This window comes from Harpegnathos saltator, unplaced genomic scaffold (assembly GCF_003227715.2).
Source record: "Harpegnathos saltator strain DR-91 unplaced genomic scaffold, Hsal_v8.6 scaffold33, whole genome shotgun sequence".
Taxonomy (NCBI): domain Eukaryota; kingdom Metazoa; phylum Arthropoda; class Insecta; order Hymenoptera; family Formicidae; genus Harpegnathos; species Harpegnathos saltator.
The window spans coordinates 1,034,665-1,054,981 of NW_020230128.1; the positions used below are offsets into that span (position 1 = coordinate 1,034,665).

At 50.0% G+C, this 20,317-nt stretch overlaps 1 protein-coding gene across 1 annotated transcript in view; it reads left to right on the forward strand.

The window, feature by feature from the left end:
• The window catches only part of bif (protein phosphatase 1-binding protein bifocal), a 29,026-nt gene that overhangs the window by 6,090 nt on the left and 2,619 nt on the right, over positions 1–20,317 (forward strand). The window contains exons 2-3 of the mRNA XM_025300165.1: positions 9,870–10,043; positions 20,108–20,297. Coding sequence (XP_025155950.1) covers positions 9,870–10,043; positions 20,108–20,297 — 364 coding nt within the window. The remainder of the gene's footprint in view (positions 1–9,869; positions 10,044–20,107; positions 20,298–20,317) is intronic.

A 20,317-nucleotide genomic window follows, 5' to 3' on the forward strand; every position in this document is an offset into this window, starting at 1 on the left:
CGGGACAGAAGACCTAAATTCCTGGACACGGGACAAAATTAAGAATTCCGGGACATTCCCGGAAATCTCGGCTACCTCGGCGATAGAGTTGCCAAATCCAAAAGTTAAAATTACCGGACATTTCTTCTTTGGTAACAAACCCAAACCGGACTAAACCGGACAGAGATAATAATCATAACGTTGCATTAAATTACACAAAACAAGAATTTATTTACAATATTAATTTCCAAAAAATTTTATAAACAAGATTTAACCGAATAAAATAATAAACTATTAATGTTTTAAAATATATATGGAATGACGCATCGGCAGATCATCTGCTAGATGGCTTTTCGTCGCGCTCGCGATCGTTTGTAGGCGCTTGAAACGGAGAAACGTTGCTACGATATCTGAACTCTCTCATTCCATTGATTGGATATAACTTAAAAACCGGACATATGGCGGATCCGGTTTGACTTATTAACCGGACAACACTGGACAAGACTTTTGAAAACCTGACAGGGTCCGGGTCAAAACCGGGCAGTTGGCAACCTTATCTGGCAACCCTAACAATGTTGGAACGACGATGGTCAGTGTCTCGCGGATACGATCCGCGTTACTTAATATTCATTTATGAAATGATATCGCTGCCTTATCTAATGGACGCGCTCGACGAGCGCGCGAACAAAGGAAATACTATCAAAGAGCGACGGCGGCGGCGATCATCGCGCTATTCGCGGCCGCGGAGGAACGCTTCCTCCTTCTGAAACGCTTGCGCGCGCAATTTTCATATTTTGTTTGCGAAATTGCATCTGCTCCATCTAATCGTCGTAACGGTGCGTCCGCGAATGCCAGGGAAGAATATCGCCGACCGACTCGGGCGTTGAACAAAAAGTGATCGCTTAACGAACTAGAAACTGGGACACGCGTCAAGGTGGCGCAATCTTCGTCAATTTCCACGAGGTGGCTCGCCGGGAATGCGCGTTGTTTACGCGGCACTCGATGTCCGATGTGCCGTGCGAAGAGAAGGAATTAAGAGGCAAAAAAGACAGATCTTAATGCTTTCCGCACGTGAGCGGCTGATAAGAGCGGCCGTCGTACTATACTATTTGCGCTTGTCTGTGTGCGTGAGATACGACAATAAAATACGACTTGTATCGCGCGTAAGACCGTCTGATAATGGATTACGCAACGACGACCTCGGCACACGTAACGCGCGCCGTACCAAATCTTCATACGACCCGAAGAACTCGACAAGTGCGAAAAGCCGTCCGAGATAAGGATTCTCACCGATCGTGATAAAAAAAAAAAGAACTCGCGCGGACAAAGAAAAGAAGCAAAAAACAGAATGGCACGTGCGAAACAGTTGGAAACAGTTGCGCGGTGTCTCGTTAACAAAGTTGACGCAATAACAACGACTCGCACGCTTCGCATTTGTTTCTTTCCCTGTCCGCGTTCCTTCCTCCTTTATTCCGCGACTCTTGTTGGCGTAGCGCGCGAGAGCCTTAATTAATAGCCAATCGTGTACGTCAGCGTGGCGGACGTTACCGTTGTGCCGAGCGTTTTGCTCGCGGCGTATATCGTTCCTACTATAATTATTAACCGGGACGTCCAGAGGAATTTAAACAATGCCACTCGACGACACCGATCGGTGCACGTACGTTACGTACGTACGTACGTACGCGTACGTGTATGTACGTGCGTCAGCTGACGATGATCATCATCCGGTCGAATGTTGGAGCAACGTCCTGTTTCGTTTGAAACCGCCGAGATAAAACGCCACATCCTCCTTCCATCTGCGTTCTTCTTTCACCGGCCCGTCTCCTTTTTCGGGAGCACGATACAAATACGGCGGAGCGCACTGTCGGCGTCCCGTTTGATTTTTCATCCTCTCCTTCTTCTGTTTCTCATCCGGAAGGAGATTGCGAGTGATAGCCGTAATCTAGATGCTCGCGCCTATAACGGGGAAAATTCTAAAGTCATATTCAAGGGGGAATCACATGGGAATCACATGAAGGCCATTTTCAAGGCTATTTTTAGACGAATTTTTTCGTCTAGACGAAACGATAAGATCAATGAACTTGAAATTTTCACAGTATATTCATTAATGTTCAAAGTAGAAAATAAATTTTACCGAATCACAAGAACCGATCCAGTTTGTAATTATAGATAAAAATCCAATCGTCCGTTTGCGAGCTCTGTGCTCTGTTTGCTGTCGACATAATTCCGGGCCTCTCACTATTCTGAGATCAAAAAGTGAGAAAGATTTTTAAAATATACGGTTGCCATTAGAGCCGTTAGATACCAAAATGAAGGCAATGAAGCCAAGTTTGGAAAAATAATGACTGTACAAAGAAAAAGAGTATCGAAAATGAAACTTTTTTTCAACTTGTAATCGTGTTTAAAAAAACGAATAAAATAAGATATAATTATGTTCGAGGTAAGGGCGAAAACTACGTGTCTACTATATATACTATATATTGTGTAAAAATTTCAAGTTACTCGGTTCATTAACTTTTGCGTAATCGTGTCGACAGTTTAAGAAAATGGTGTTTCCAGATAAACGCGTTTAAAGCTTTATGTGTACTTTCCATATAGATGATAGTAACAAATTTATTTTATACTTTGAACATTAATGAATGGAATATACTGTGAAAATTTCAAGTCCATTGATCCTATCGTTTCTGTTAAAAAAAAATTCGTAAAAATAGCCTTGAAAACGGCCTGCTCCGCATGTAATTCATTCCCCCCTTAATGGGACGATTTACTTCTCCGGTGACAACGCCTTTCGAAATGTCTTTGACATTTTCCGGCGAAAGTACGTGTTGTACGCGCGCTATCGTCCATTTCCATCTGTTAATCTGTTGATTATTATTAATAATTAAGCCGGAATGAGAGGAAAAGAGACGCGTTTAAACGCGAATTCGATTGCCCGTTTCAGCGAAAGTGCGTTTTATCCAAGTCACTCGTGTCTCCTAATTGCGTTGGAGAAAAAGCGATATACTAAGATCACATTCCGCTCCTTCACATTCCGCAACGTGAGTCTGCTTTTTTCCCTTCGCAGTAATCTCCTTTTCTGCACATTACTCGCGTTACATCGAAACTTACAAGACGGAAGCGATCATTACATTTCTTTTTTTGTACGGTAACCTGTCGATTCCAGCTGTCTCCAGTTGTCTTTGTGTATGTGTGTGTGTGTGTGTGTGCATATGCGTGCGTATATTCACGGGAGCGTTTAATGACGCGTAATTTGTGCCAACCGTAGCGAATTCAATCGGAAAACGAGCACTTTCAGCTCGGTCTCGTGTGCGTGTGTGTGCGTTTCCTTTTTTTCGCGAACGCACGCGTTTCGCGAGGGAGAAAAAATGCAGACGCAAGAACCGTCTCGCCCTCGATGACGCAAAGGGTCGTCGCGAAAAACGTCATCTGCTGCATTCGCTGCCGTAAGCTTTATACTCGTGTAAACAGAGGTAACTCTAGATCGCACCTCTATGAATCACCTGTCCGTTCATGGATTGGGAACGAAGAACTAACCGCGAAACGGCTCCGATATCGGATATCAGCGACGCGTCCGGCGTTAAAGGTGTGCCATGGCACACACGTATCTCTCGAGCACTTTTGCAAATTCTTCCATTGACTGCGAGAGATCGCACCTTGCACCGCGAGCACGCGATCCACAAGCATCACACGGTATCTCGCGATTCAATTCTCGAGACTGAAGTTCCGAGATTGAACTAAATATTTGCGCGTTGTTAAAAACAAGTAGCGACTTCCCGCTAAAATGAAACGCGCTTATTTCGGCGCGCTTCATCCCGACATTCTACTTTAAACCGAAATCGATGTCAATCTTATCGTCCGCCGATAGCGAAATCTACCGCGTTGTATTTCTGTTGTTTTTCTCCGATGCGTATCGATAATTCGCAGAATTGGCCTCCAATTAAATTTGTTGATTGTTACGCCAGCAGCGAGTTACCGAGAAATGTAGCCGTTTAATCCGCCCCGACGACTTCGCGAGAAACCATCGCGCGCGATACATTTGTCGGTCACCGAGTCTTCGGTTTCGAGAAATCTAGCTTCGGATCTGTAGAGATCGGTTCAACTGCGGGCGGGCGGGCAGGGAGAAACTCGCGTGGATCGGTAACACAACGCGCGACATAACACGCGGATCTCTCGTATATGGCCGTCCTAGAGTAGCAATCAGGACACCCAGCAGAGGAGCACCGAGCCCGTTAGCGTCTTACAGCGTCTTTGCTCCTCTCGGCTCGGCCTTCCAAGGAATATATTACACTCGAGATGTTTTGCAATCGCATCTGCAGCCGCGCTGACGACAGCGAACGTGTTTGCCCGCGCGAGTATTTCCTCTAAATATCGGATCCCCTTGCGAGCGAGGCAGTGTCGATTTTTTTCTACGCCTCCGCACTCGTATCTTTAGCCTTTTATCCTCGTCTCGCGAAATTATCCCGCGATGAAACTCGTGCGCGCGAACGTGTCGGATATAAACATCCAAATAGATTTGCAATTGTGCGTTTCAACGGACTTCCATCGACTCCGAAAAATCCTCGCGGAACATCAATCCTGTCCTCGACGATATCTCGCACGAGTATTTCCCGCAGTCCGAAACCGGTTGCTCCATTCGCGATGTTATCGGCATTCGTGTACTAGTCCGTGAGATGTTAGCTGCATATGTATATATATATATATATATATATATATTATCTCCTTTATAAAAGCGGTGATCTATAATAATTGCATTCGTGTATAATGTTATCGACTCGGTGGGAGGGGGGGGGAGATGCACCGAGCCGTTAGCTCGTTAACCGGCTCTGTTCTCTCCCTCCCCTCGGATCGTATATATATATATATATATATATATTCGATTTACGGCGGGATTAAGAAATGTAGCGTAATCATCCGTATAAAATAGTTGAAGTGCCTATAGTCGCGATAAGGGGCCGCGATTATTATAGGCGGGAACTTTATGTACGTATCTCGCACGGACGGTTCTTGTAACTCGGTAACAACAGCTTCCCGTCGACAGCCGAGAGGAAGAGCACGAAGTGTATATTCGGCTGCGACAGCAGCTGTCACGTTCGCAGAGCGCGACCACTCAGCCGTGAATTTCCGTCCTTGCCTGTCGACGTGTTTATCAGCCGTCGCGCGATTACGAGGCTAATGTAATCTCGAAACGTCACACGGTTGACCCGAAATACACGAGACACCTTTCTGCAGTCGCGCAGAGCGCGCAGAAGCTCGCCGCCTCGTCCTCTTCGTCTTCTTCGTATTCGCACGCCGCGGAAGCGCTGCTTATGCTCGGGATATGAAGGCTCACGGCGCTTTATGGCACCTGCCACTGCGTTTTTCCTCCTCGCAATTTGGGCTAATTAATTCCCGCGTGAATAAAAACTCCCTCCTCTATCCCCGAGGCGAGCCACCTCTCGACGCGACTTCGATCGCGATGGTGAAATCTCTCGTCGTTCTCAATCGCGAGCGGGCGTGAAAGGGTCTCCCCCAGGTGAAATTCAAGATGCCTGACCTCGTTTGACCTTGACCGAGCTCCGCTCCTGCGAAACGCCGGTGGAACCGAGCGTCAATGTGCGCGTGCGCGCTTCGTCGTCCGAAAAGATCGTTTTCGAATTCGCGGACTCTACCGGTCATGCGGTCTTACCGTGTTTGTCTTCGCGATACCGTACGATGCTACGAGCTACGGTGCAGAGAGAGAGAGAGAGAGAGAGAGAGAGAGAGAGAGAGAGAAGAAGAAGAAAAAATTGCGTACTCGTTAGGTTTTCGAACACGGCGAGCAGCAACCGTAATCCGTGTCCAATTGCAGCCTGGTATCAGCTTGTAGTTTATCGAGAAACCAGGTAGACGTTCGAATCGCCGTGCCGATCTGTGATACGTAGAAACGAGATAGACGCGCGCGTAACGGCTTCAAGGTGGCTCGTTACAACGGGCGGGGACTCACGGCAGACGAAGATACATAGCAAACAATGGGCAATAATGGTGATATACGTCGGCCGCTGCTTTGTAGTAAGTTCGATTATCCGGCCGGTTAAATACGTGACTTACCGATGTCGAGTAGCTTTAACGAGAGGCAAATCGGCGGAGCGTAGTATCGTATCTGTAGGCGATAAGTAGCCTTCCGCCGCCGGATATTCGGAAAAAAAAGAAAGTCAAACAACTTCCGCGGCTCGTGACGATGAGAGGAGAAAGAGCCGACGAAATTCACGAGAAATCTCCATCTCGGCCTGCGCGACCGAGCGCGAATCTAGGACGATTAATCGTGCGAATTCGATCGTTCTTCGACTCGGGGGAGCGTAAACGAAGCGCGCCGCCGCTGGTATTCGCGAGTAAGCGGAAAGTCATCGCGGCGCGAATAAATACAGAAATATGGCGGTATTTACCGTCGCGTTATTAAAAAGGTCGAAGAGTCCGATCGAGAGTACGACCGACCGTGAACCGGATCGGAGGTCGAGGAAGGAAATGAGCTCGTTGAGCTCGTGGGGTGGGCAGTAAAACCGAAAGGAAGTGCACGTATGGGAACGATTACGTCTGGCGCGCGCGCGTGTAGCAAGTTTCTAATCATTTTCAATTAGATACGCCGACTCTCGCGGTAGACATCGCGACTTCAAGCACAATCGACTTCGGCGAGCGAATCCATCTTGTGTAGCTTGGCAGCCTAACGCAATCGCCCGGCCGCCTGCCGCGTTGGAAGCGTCTTTCGCAATTAGCATACGATAATTGGGACAACGTTCTCGTTCGAGCGATTGTAACATCGAAGATCGCGCGCGGTGGAAAGTGGATTAAGGAAACTAATGAAGAAGAACCCTCTTAATCTGGGTCCGTTGAAACGCGTCATCTCCGCGAGGAAGAGGCCACGATTAAACCTTCGTGTCTTCGTCTAGGCGTTGCTGCTCGCTAGATTTGCTTCACGCGAGCTGGATTTGTTGTCCAGTTTAAACGTGTGATGTATACGACGTTGTAATCTGTAATCGAGTATATTCCATTCAAAGACGAATCCGAGTGCATCGCTTGAGACAAGATTCAAGCGACGGCCATTGATACAAGTCTTCGAAATAGATGCGCGGTCGTGTTGCACGTGCCGCGGCTTAACCGTCGCGAATGTGAACTTCGGATCTCTCACGGATGGATGGATCGAAGGGTGCCGGCATCGCGATCCGCTCGCTGCACGCGCGAGACGCTAGACGTTGCGCTTCCGCGGGGAGTGCGTTCACACGCGACCGCCGGGCGCGCGACAGCCGGTGGTCTCCTCTCGAGGGTTCAAGGTCCACCCGCGGGAGTGATACCTCACCGCGACCGGAATAATGGAAAGAACCGTCCTGGGAGTTTCTCATGGAGTCAGGGACCCCGCGGCCAGGTTCATTGCCGCCGCCGCCGCGTCTCCTCCCCTTTGTATCTGCATTCTTCTGCCGTCCATTCCGAAGTCGCCACGCTCCGCTCTCGTTCGCTCGTTCATTTCGCTCTACTTCGGGAATCGCTTCCAGACACCTTTCTTACGTTTCTCCCGCCCTCCCGCGATCGGCGACAATAACGACTCGTCTCTGCGTCGACTCGAGTAATTATTCGGAAAATTTGACGGCTGGACGCTCTGGTCTGCTTTCTGGAAACTCGCGAGGACTCCAAGTTATCACGGAAGAGTCACACCTCAATGAGCAGTCGACAGGCCTGATGTCTCCTTCTTTTTTCGCCTTTTTTTTTTCTTTTTTTTTTTATTTCTGAAATGACCCTCTTGTTAGTTTATTGGCTTCGCGTATGAGCGTCGTTATTCCTCCGACAAAAAAAAAACACGTCCGCGTCAGTTCCTTCCTGCGACACGGCGTCACGCACACGTGAACGCGGTACGGTAAATAATACATAGGAGGTAACGTAACACACGCGCGCGCGTCGCGTTGCCGCTTCGGCTCGTAAGCGGATAATCCGTTTCAATGTGCAGAGAGAGAGACGAAGCATTGTTACACCACCGAGACTAATTACGTCGCGCTCGCGCCCGCTCGCGATCGACAGCTTACTTACTTAAGTCGCGCGCCGCGGTATTAGGGTTAATTTCAACTTGTCAGATTTAATCCGCCAATTTGTTTCTCGCCGCGACACGTTCGCGATTATGCGCGATTATTATGTAGGTGTGCGAGTGCGCGCGGTTTTTCTCACGATATTTTATCCGCAGCTATTACCGGCGTAATGAATCCGACGTATTAACGTGCTTAGCGATCCGATTAGCATCTTCTCTCTCTCTCTCTCTCTCTCTCTCTCTCTCCCCCTCTTCCCTCCGATCCCTCCCTCCCCGCGGTCGACGTTGCGACCGAGAGCGGGAGAAATGATAGACGGCGAGTTACAAAGAGTCGCGCGACACGACACGTTCTTCCGATTCGATTCTCCCGCGTTTCACCGTATTCGTCGCATCGCGGCGACGGCACGCCACGTTTTATATTCAAATACAGATATTACGTTGCCGCTCGGCCTCGATCGTTGCTCGTCCGTAATGCGGCTGCGTCTTATGATCCGTGACCGCATTTTTCCCCGGATTAACGAACGTTCAACCCAAATCGTCGCGTCACGATGACAAGCAGGGAGAAGAGGGGCAGGGAGGGGGGCTCCGGTGCTCGGAGATTACCGGCGAAAAAATGGAGTCACTTTCGAAAATTGCCGTGCGAGATGTGTGGTGTGTGTCTCTCGGTGGTCTCGCGCCGGAAGTAGACCGGAAATCGGTCGTCCCCCGTCGTCAGTAAGACCACTCGATTTCACACGCGGATCTTCGCTACGTGAACACGGAATTTACCGAAAGTCTCGCGCGTGCGAGCGGGGGGAGTCAGTTGCGAAGATCTGTGTACGATTCGGGCGTTAAGAGCGCAATTCTCAATTTAAATGGGTGGGATGTTTACGTTACGGCACATGTTACATTGTGCTACCTCGCTGGAGATTCGCCGCATCCTTCGCGAATGATGTACTTTTTATACACGGGAACAAGATATTAATACACCCTCGCGCGCGCTGTATAGAAGCGTAGAAGAAGAGACGAGCACGCGGCCGTCAGATGTGAAATAATCGCGGGTTTCGCGCGGCACAATGTCGCGGCGTTTCTCCCGCACATCCTGTCGCCTTGCGTTTCGCAAGGAAGAAACCCGCCTCGACGCGACACGACACGGGGGAGTAAACGTCGCTCGGCCGGCTCGTCGAAGGGCGACGTGAGACACGCTGAGCCGAGTGTGTTTATCCCATATCGCCTTGTATCACTCACGTTTTTCGTCTCTTCCCCCCCCCCCCCCCCCCCGCCTTTTCTTCGGTCGCTCGCTCGACAGGATGTTCCATTCACGGGACTTTTGAAAGGCGGTAACTATAATGACCGACTGACATCTCGCGTGAACGCAACCGTCGTCACGGCATTCGAAAGCACGCCGCCGTGTCGTCCGCGAACATCTCCATTGTTAACAAAAGAGGGGAAAAATAACGCCGGGATGGATGTAACTCCGTCGAAGATCGCTTCGGGATAATTTGCGATTGTATACGGATAAAGAGAGAGAAACGTCGCCGAGGCGCTCGCGCGCGCAGGAAGCGCCGCGGGATCCGCAGACTGTAATTTGGTCCGCTTGATCGTGCACGCAACGAAAATACTTTCCCGCCGATTTTTTCCTTGTGGCTCGTGATGACACGTTTTGCGCTCTGCCGGAGGACAAGCACTTTGCGTACGCTCTTTTCGGCGCGGGAAATAAAACGAGAGAGAGAGAGAGAGAGAGAAGAGAACGCGCGTCCGGATTTCTCTTTTCTTGATCTTCTCTCGCCTTGAAATCGAAGAAAGGAAGTACTCTCGCGCGGGAATTTTTCCTGCAAGTTTTTCATCGTCCACGTTACAAATTTTTTTTTTTTCCCCACCCAAGGTCGGCGACGGCAGCATCATAGTGCTGGACGCGACTCTGGACGCATCCACGACCGATGACGCCGAGTGGGAGGTCTCCGGAGGTCCGCCATCGCCCTGCGACGTGTCGTTCCTCAACGACAACGTTCTCATCAACGGACGCAGCAACCTCTCGAGGACACCACGAAATCACAAGGTGAGTGAACTCCCGCCTCGCGATTGTACGGCTTTTCCGCGCGAATAAATAAGCAAGCAAGCAAGCAAGCAAGCAAGCAAGCAAGCAAGCCTCGACCAGAGTCCTCGTCGAGGCTTCTCAAGATTCTCAATCGCGGTCGTAAGAATACGCGTCGTAAACATTTGCAATGTAAGGCGTCGATTAGACGCACATACTACGCCGTTCGTATTATATGGATCTTCTTATCGGCTTCTCTCGCTCGCATTAAATATACGGGTGTCCCGATAAGGTTCCGCGTTTATCTAATCTAATCGACGCTCGTGCGATTGCGATTTGCGGCTAGGTCGAAAAGCGCACCGCGCGTAATAATGCGTATTACTTTCGAGATCGCCGCTCTGCCGCAGAAAACTGCGCTGGGAGAAAACAAAAGCTCTCTCTCTGTCCTAACCGTTCGTGAGATCGGGACACGCAATGTGTCAGCGTGACTCCCACGTAGCGTTAGGAGATTTCTTTCGCTGGGGAGAGGAGAAAAAGAAAGAGAGAAAGGAGGGAAAGAGAGCAGGGGATTAAATGTATTTTTGGCTCACGATAAAACAGGCGTCGGTCTCACGCCTCTCTTGACACGCCAGAAACGGCGAGCCGAAATTCTCGCTCCCGACGGCAAGATATTTTTTTCCACGTCTCTCCACGGTGATGCAAAAACCGATCGCATCGGTAAGTCGTGTAATTCATTCGGTGTCGGGTTTTATACTGAGTGCCAGCCGCGGGTCTCGCGAAATATTTACACGCGAGCAGAAGAGCAAAAGCCGATCCGCGCGATCTCGTACGTTGCGTGGCCTGTTAACACTAAAAAAAACTCGGCACAGTTCCACCGCGCGTGGAGTTCCCAGTATTGTCTGGTTTTCGAAATATCGCATTTAATTAAGCATCGCGCGTTCGTGCCGCGATTAGACAGAGTGTTAATTCGGACGCGCGACGCGCGGCGCGGGATTTATGTCTACTTTCGAGCTGTAATAAAACGATTCTGCGCCGAAACGACCGCCACAGTCGTTTCGCCTGGTCGAGCCTGAAGGAAGCAAAACTTTCTCTGCAATCAATAACGATTGTTCTCGGACGATATTCGTATAAATTTAAGAATCCCCTGAAATTGATTTCGAAATTTTCTTTCAGAAATTTTCCTCGCGCGTCTCGTTGAAGGCATGATCGATTGATTTTTTTCTACAACTTCGGCGTTAGTCGAGCGTGTTATTCAATCGTTAAAATATTAAAAAATGTCGAGAAAGCGTGAACGGCGAATCGTCCGATACCTTATCCGTCATTAGGCTAGGCGTCGAGTGTGCGCCGCAATTGCGATTTTCTTTTCGCACGGCGAAATAGCACCGATGCGATCTATATCGCGATCTATATCGGTGATAGACGGCGAGCGGGATAAGCGAACAAAGCGTCGTTTATGAAAGACGCGAGATACGCGCGTGCGTAGCGCGGACTGCCATCGGAACACGGCGGTTCCGAGCCCCGCAATAATGCGCGCACAATAATGCGCGCGTTACGCGATAGAAATATTCACGACGCTGATAACGTATCGCGGAGGAGGACGCGCGGCTTCGCCGAGAGAGCGCAATTGTACAAATATCGATATTAATAGCCGTGATATTTCGCTCGGCTACCGCGTGTGCCGCTTCGAAATGCCCGAAAAATTAAACCAGAGTCCAAAAGGGGACGCACTTCGCCGTGTAACAGCTGCGAATGAGAAACGCAGGCGGCGAATGCGCGAAACACGCCGCGGAATTCCGCGAACGGAGTCGGTCTAAATGTTAATTTACGGGGACCGGTCGATGAAAATGCTCGCACGACGCGTGGAAAGTGGGATAAAGCGAATATGCGTCTTAACGAGAAATGTCCTGAATAATTAATACCGCATATCGCGTTCCAGCACTTCGTTAATTTTTACGGTAATGTTCCTCGCGCGCGCGCGTGCACGATCGTGTATTTATTCTTCGATCCGACCTCTGGAGGGCATTTCTGAGCATTTCTCGCTGCACGTGTATTCGTACGATCGTTAAATCTCGCTTTTGACAATTGCGCAGGCCGATTGCGGGATATCTCTCACGATATCTCCGTGAATGACGGTTTGTAATTATGTCCGATCCGCAGTTGCGATCGTTTCTATTAAATCAGCCGCGGTCTTTTTCGCCGGACAGGCGGCGGCGGCGGCGTTTCGCTCAATTCGCGAGACTTTCTCACGCGATCGCGCGCCGCGTCGACGCGACGCGACGCGACGCGACGCGACGCGACGTTCCGCGAGCTGAGGAGGAGGCAGCGCTTATTACCGAGGCCGATAAAACGGCAATTTGTAAGTAAAAGTATCGTGTCCGCGGAACGACACGGTGATTTTCGAGCGCGCCTCGTCGATCGAGTTAATCTACCGTGCACCATGGGAATAAACATCGGCGAATGATTCCGCGGGCGGATGCCACGGCGAGTCTGGGATACGGTAAACGCAAGGGACCATACGCAATCGACGGTTCGTCGATCGACGTCGTCTTTTCTTCATTCTCTTTCGATCGAAATCGCTCGAGTCGCTCGGCTCGTAATCTCAGACTGTCGCTGCGACTCGAGCAAAAAACGCAGGTAAAAGCTAGCTGAAGCGCTGCGTTTTGTATCGTCTATCGTGCTTCTCGCTGTCGCTTCGATTCGAGTTTGGAACCCGATGCCTTCCCGCATCGACCGACCGACCGGCTTCCTCGAGACTTCCTCGAGATTTATATTTCAGTGTTCGTGCACCGTGTCGGATTGATGGAAACGCCGGAATAACCGATCGCGCATTACATTACGACGTGGAATTCCTTCCTGTGAGTTATCGCGGAATGGTGCTCGGCAGAGCACCAGAAAACGCGGCGGTCGCTTCCTGGATCAATGATCCGCGGATTTGCTTACCTCAGGTGTCGCGCACCTTCTGACGCTTGTATGCAGAATACGGAGAAAATGTTTGCGGGAGGCGAGAATCAAGGAGGGATGAAAATTTATTTACCTTGCATTCGTACACGTGATAGATATTGCCGTTTTATCTTTCTCTCGCGCTCTCGCTTTCCTCGCCTTCGGAATCACGTTACGTGAATCTGAAAAAGATGATAAACACGGGAGACATATAGAAGAGGATGATAAAAGGCGCGCAGCGCCTTACCAAATGCCTGCGAGATATTACACAAATTTCAGACAAGACGCATGGTTGCCAGGTACTACAAAGACGCGCCTTTAACGTGTTCCTCTTAAGGGCATATCTGAGGAATTCCTCGCGCATGCTATCGTCTCCGCATACCTTTCGTGGTCTCGCAGTGGGAAACTCGTTCTTCTCGTTTCTGCGTCGTTTTCATTTTGTTTTATTGTACCGTAGTCGCGATACGATCTAACATCTATGACTCGCGGAGATTAACGCTTACTTTGCATCTTCCAGCCCGATACTCGACACGAAGACCGCGCAACACCTAATAACTCCTTTCGACAAATGTCCACAATTTTACACCTCGAGTTTGCAAAGCGATCATATTTGTCTTGCCCGTGCAACGGATTACTATCACGTAACGCGATGGATAACGGTTCAGCTGCGTCTTATGTGCACGCAGAAGAATTGCACAGAGTGGGGATCCTCCGAAAAGCCTAAATCTCGTTGGCGGAGACTAGAACGTCCAGCAACGGCCAGAATGAGAAATTCCTGAGAGACTTTGTTCTCTCTCTCTCTCTCTCTCTCTCTCTCTCTCTCCTCTCTCTCTCTCTCTCTCTCTCTCTCTCTCTCTCTCTCTCGCTCTCGCTCTCGTCGCGAGAGACAACGTGTATTTTACGATCGCACTCGGTGCGATGCGTGTGTCGCACACATTTTCACTCGGCCAACAACAATCGCTTTTTAACCGCCGATATTCGCGGCCGCGCGAGCGCGACGCGGCCAGTCGGAGAGCCCGTCGAGTAATAAACCTCTCTTTGAGCGCCGGAGCCAGCCGGAGTGGTCCGCTGGAAAATCAGGACAAAGAGAGTGTAAGACGCGCACGGCCCTACGAGGTTAAACGTCAGGCTTATCGAGCGAACGTTCCTCGTGAGAAACTTTTTCCGCGCGCGAGGCAAGGACTCGCTCGAAACGCGCGCGCGCGCGCTGCGTGAGATATGCGCGAACGGAGGAGTCCTGAATTTTATTTAAAGCGCACTCGCGCGCCTTGCGTAACTGTGCTAACGCACGATCCAACAACCTCTTGCAACCTCTCCCGCGCTATCGCGCAACCGTGAAAAGGCGTCCCGTTTGTTATCCGCGTCCGAAGAGCGAGTCGCTCCGCGCTATTATTGAAAGTGCACCGCTAACAGATTTCTCGCAATACATTTCTATAACGCAATATGTGACGAAGCTGCTCTCTGAATTTATCCGAGTGGAATCTCAGCCAATTCGCGTGTGTGAAAAATGGCAGTATTCTCGCTCTACGGTGAAAATATTGCCGCGCAAAATCGCGACGGTGAACTCAACTTCACTCAAGCTCAGAGCGGATTTTGATTCTGTACGAGCGATTATCTCAGTCGATTAGAGCGAACAAGTTCCTGTGACGCTGAAGTACATCAGATTTGCTCTTCCATGTGCCACGCGAAAATGAAGTTTGTTCGAGGATCCAGAATGGAGAATAGTCTCTTTGACGGGAAAGTCACTCAACTTTGATTGATTCGACCATCACGTTGCTCTTCGAATGAAAACTGTCACTCGGAGAAATTTAGAGTATACGTGCTTATAGCGTAGAGATTAAGCTATTAAGGGGGCTATTAAGGGGGGAATTAGAAACGGTCAGATCAATGGACTTGAAATTATATATTATTCATTATATATTATTCAGTATATTCATTAATATTCAAAGTATAAAATAAATTTTGTTGAATCACAAGAACCGGTCCAATTTGTAATTATAGATAAAAATCGAGTCATCCGTTTGCGAGCTCTATGTTTCCTGTCGACATAATTCCGGGCCTTTCACTTCTTTAAAATCAAAAACTGAGAAAGATTTTTAAAATATATGATAGCCATTATAGCCTGTATTAAAATGAAGGCAGTGAAGTCAAGTTTGAAAAAATAATGACTGTATAAAAAAAAAGTACCGGAAATTAAACTTTTTTCAACCTGTTTTGTCAATCATGTTTAAAAAAAGTGAATAAAAAAATATAACTGTATTCAAGGTAGTAGCGAAAACTAAATGTCTACTGTATATTGTGTAAAAATTTCAGGTTATTCGGTTTAGTAGTTTTTGCATAATCGTGTCGTTAAGTTTAAGGAAATAGTGTTTCCAGATAAACGCGTTTAAAGCTTTTTCCATATAAGTGTACTTCCCATATAGATAGTAACAAAATTATTTTATACTTTGAACATTAATGAATACACTGTGAAAATTTCAAGTCCTCCGATTCCTACCGTTTCTTTGTTGAAAAAATTCGTAAAAATAACCTTGAAAACGAAGCCTGTATGCTCCGTATGCATGTAATTCCCCCCTTAATTTTGCAAAGTAGCTGTATAATATACGTGAATGATCGATGGCGTGTTCGCCGATGATAACAAAAATTGCACAATCATGTCGCAGACCTCGCGTAAATCCGCTGACCACCTTTCAGCTCCGGTAATCGGCCACGCGATCGTAATATCGCGCCGTTTCCCACCGAGTCATCGAAATTCAAGCCGAGCGGAGTCGGCGTATATTTACAAATCAGCCGTAATCGGTCGTGCAAACTGTTTGGAAATCAACAACCGCCGCCGCCGCGGCCGAGCCGCTGGAGTTTCGCGCGAGTCCTCGAGAAGCAGTCGCGCTCGCGCGCGTCTTAAACAATCGTTATCGGCACACCGTGCGGACGTGTCGAGACCGTTCTGTATCGCCGCGTTACGTATCCACTCTTTACGATTTGCGTTTCGCGCGAGAATGACGCGAGCAACGCTTCGCTTTTCCGTCGCTAAGTCGAGCGCGACTGCGGTCTCATTTACCGTCGTCACTCGCTGATACGCATTGATACGCTCGCGACGTGACGTAGAATTCGTGCGATGCGATATAACGGAGTCCGGAGTTTCTTGAACGCGCGTCGCCATCGGCTAGGTCGCGTTCCGCACGCGTGTAAATTAAGCAGACACGCGTAGGACGCGCGGCGTGATCCTTCGTCGGACGACGCGCCAGCGGACGATAACGGGACCTCGAGTAATTCACCTTGTCAAAACGGTGAACGTTCTAATCGCGCATCGCTCATCGGTCAAGCCGAGAAGAGTTCGAAACCGGTGGCGATGACTCCACCAGCACAGACGACGCGATCCCGCGTCGAGCCGTTCGCCGGCTCGAATTCGCGCCGCGCAAAAATGAAGAGAAACAAGCACCGCTGAGAAACGGCCGGAGAAAGAGAGCGGGCGAATTATCCCGGCAGGTGGTGCTTCGTTCATTTGGCATTGCTGAAAATTGCCTGCCATCGGCTCATTGGAGCTCAATCTCGCGTTCGTGTTGCGTCTGCAGGCGGGGACGTGCCTGCCTGCCCGTTTGATCAGTACCTAACGGACCTACGTCCACGTCCAGTTTTTGCCAGACTTTGGCTGGCGCGCGCCTACCATTTAGCACTGTCGCGGAAAACCGAGATACGAACCGGACGACTCGCAGGCCCTAGCTGGCAGGATACGCAGCGAGACCGTAAATTTCCTGCTTGCTTTTGCGTTATCCACCGCAGCAGCAGCGCGCGCCAGCGGCATGGCGGCGCGGCATCGAGGTGGCGGCCTTCGGCATATCAGGAAGCGCGATATCTCCGCGGCCGTTGCGCGAGAATTGTAGTATCCTTCTGCAACGCAAAGGTCACGCTGATATTCCGCCGCGTGGTATTTACGCCGGGATTCTACGCCCTCTCCTTCGTCCTGCCTATACCCGCGGGGATTCCCGAAAACTTCACGCGCTTGCTCGCCGCCATCCGTTCCTTGAGAAAAGCGCGATATACGTACGTATCTCTACTCTTTTGTCCAATTCTAAATAACTCTGCATCACATGATTCTTCTTTAATCAAAAGATTTATTAATTACGATTTACTGATTAGAAGATTAATTACAGAGATAATTAAAAGATTTATCTTAGCATCGTCAGCATATGCGAGAATCAATAATACACGCAAACCCTTCCCGCCGGGCGCGTAGCTCTCTCTCTCTCTCTCTCTCTCTCTCTCTCTCTCTCGACAGAGGGTTGCGATTCCACGTCGGCGAAAGGGTTGAAGTACGGCCGGCGACGACAAGGCGAGACGACAGTGCATGCTTCATCGACTGCCAACACACAGTCCGCCGTATCCTTCTGGTAAAAAATCAATACAAGGTCGACCAATGGACGCGCGCGCGGCTCCTCGGCGCGGCGGCTTCGCTTTCGCATGCATCTCCTGGAGAGCACGGTTCGTCGATTACGCGCGTCGCGCCCGTACACTTACCGCATTCCCCGGTCTTATCACGTCTCGCACGTCGCACGGCGCAGGACTTTCCATCTTGATAAGTGCGCATATTCGCTCGCGCTGGCACAGCCAATCGGCGATATCGCGTTTACCGACAATAGCCACTTCCACGGCGCGCGCTCCGCTCCGGCGATGGTGTCGAGGAAAGTCTCAGCCGCCGGCGACGGCGTCTCCGCCTCGATTTTCCCGGCTCATCTCGCTACGAGCGATGCATCCTCGATCGCGCGGATTAGAGAGAAAACGGCTCTACCTCGCGATGAGAAGTCGCCCCGCGGGCGACTTCTCTTATAACGCCGTTGCAAAAAGTATAACGCTTTTTGCGGCGATCCAGGGGAGAGCTTAAATGCAGCAGACACGTCGCCGGGCAAGACGAGAGAACCGCTCGTCCTGTTTCGTGCAATTTTTCTTGTTTTCCAACCGAATCGACGCGACTCGCAGCTGCGTAGTTTAGACTCACCTCGAGTGCCGCGCCGTGAGGCTCGATCCGGCCGATTAATTATGATACCTTATCGATCAGATGAGGTGATAACAAATATCGGAAGTTCAGCGCTTCTCGTCATTCCCTAAGCGCGCCGTGTCGCTGTTGTGTGTATTGCATTTTTTTTTCCTCGTTATCGGTGACGGCGATCGGGACGATAAATTGTGTTATTATTAAGTCGCTAATCCCCGTGAAACGATGCGCGCGACTCGATAGCGACTCGCGCCAAGTATCGCCCGCTTGAACTCGCCCGTTGGACCTCCGGGAGGATGACAGTCGCGATGAAAGTCCGGCGTCGATCCTCCTATGTCGCTGTTAATGCCACTTAACCAGCTGGCCGGAACCCTCCGTGATTGTCGCGTTCGGCCGCTCCTCGGTGAGAAAATGCTAATTGCAATTTGCGACAACGAGTACGAGAAGCTCTCCAGAAAAGTGGGCCGCCACGCCGCCGCTTTAGAGAAAGTGCGGTGTGTTTGTTGCCGCTTCAAAGGAACTTTTCGCGTCTCTCTCTCTCTCTCTCTCTCTCTCTCTCCCTCCCTCTCCCTCATATGCCGCACGTTCGTTCATTCATTTCGGAGATCTCTTTGTCTCGGGGTCGTCTGGCGACGGAGAAGCGATGAGAGACACAATGGCGACGATTACTCGCTCGTCGTCGTCGACACATTTGCGCGAGCAGGCGTCGAGGATCGCCGCTCAGGATTTCACGCATTCCTCCGCGAGGAACGCGCGGTACCGGCAAATCATCGATCGGCCGATCGGCGATCGAGCGCAGGTGATCCGCTCTTTTTGTCCGCGGCTGGTCTCTCTCTCTCTCTCTCTCTCTCTCTCTCACGAGGGATGCCTCGGGAGGAAAGAGAACGGTGCATACATATAATTATACCGAGCGAGCGAGCAGTCAACCCCTAGTCGAAATAATCGCCGGTACTGTTACCGCCGCCGCCGTTCTGATACAGCCGGTCGCGAGTACCTCGCGACTCGCGAAGCGGTGCGTCTTTTTCGCTCAGAGTCAAATGCGAAACATCTCCCGTTCCGCGTGGAGCATTCCAAGCGCATACAAGCGCGTTCGCGATATCCCGCGTAATTCCAGCCGATGAACGAAAAAGAATGCGAAAAGCAAAAACTGCACGGAGAACCCGGTTAAAATGTGTATAAATGTTTCTTAATCGCTGGTAATCCGAGTCTGTGTGTCTCTTCCGCAAATGTTGCACTCGTGAGAGAGAATCGAGTTTTGCGCAGGATTATCGCGACCATGAGGTAAAAGCACCAACGCCAGTTTTCGCGAGTATTTAAACTTTCAACACGGAATTCGCGCACGCATTTCGTATGTTGAAAGTTTAGATATTTGTATTTAAAGGCCAAAAGGATAAAAATGTTATCCGCAGTTATAAGTACCAGTCTCGGTGCTTTTGCTTTTAAATGTGCCTCAAGTAGTATAAAGGGTCGTTTTCCGCGACTTTCGTTGCATTTCGACGTGAATGCGGCATTTAATCAGTCACGTAGTAGGTAGAAAAAAGCGCTTTCTCTTTTGACAATTCGCACGATGAGCGAAGACGCGCGACGATGAGGAGGAAGAAGAAGAAGGAGACGACGACGACGACGACGACGACGACGACGACGACGACGACGACGACGACGACGACGACGACGACGACGACGTTCCCGCTCGTTCACGCAGTCGAAAAAGCAGCGAGTGTGACCGGTTACTGTTATTCGAGGCTACATTACACAGCGGTTGTGCCGTTGTTTGTTCTCTCGTATCTCGTTTGTACCGCGCGCGCGTTTGCAACGCTCTCTCGTTACACGGAGGAGCACCTTGCAAAATTTTTCCGCGGCTAGCCGCCGCCGCGTTCCGCTAAATGCGCAGAGGCGAACGTAAATTAGCCGCGGGGCCCCGTAATACGTGTTTACTTATGCGAATGTACTTTCGGCACACCCGCGAGAGGTAGCGTAGATTACCGTATGTACGTATACGTATACGTATATACGACGCGTGTATTCGCATAAATCAATTCTCCCCGTTGCGAGCGTCGCGTTTTTATCACGATCACGAACGGTTGGCTCGTCGACTTGAGCCATTATTAATCTAACGAGTCGACCGACTGACGAGAACTCTCCCGCTGCTTTATGCTTTCAGCATCGGATACAATTCGACGACACGGCCACTCGCACCTTCGAATATCCCAGTGAAGCGTCGATCCTCGAAGGTGAGAGCAGCGGCGCGGACGGCGAAACTTCCGGCTCTGTCGAGCAGCAATCCACCGCGAGCAACAATAAAACGTCCTCGACGACCAGCTCGACAACGAGCAGCATACCGTCCCTACTCGGTAAGATCATACGCTGGAAC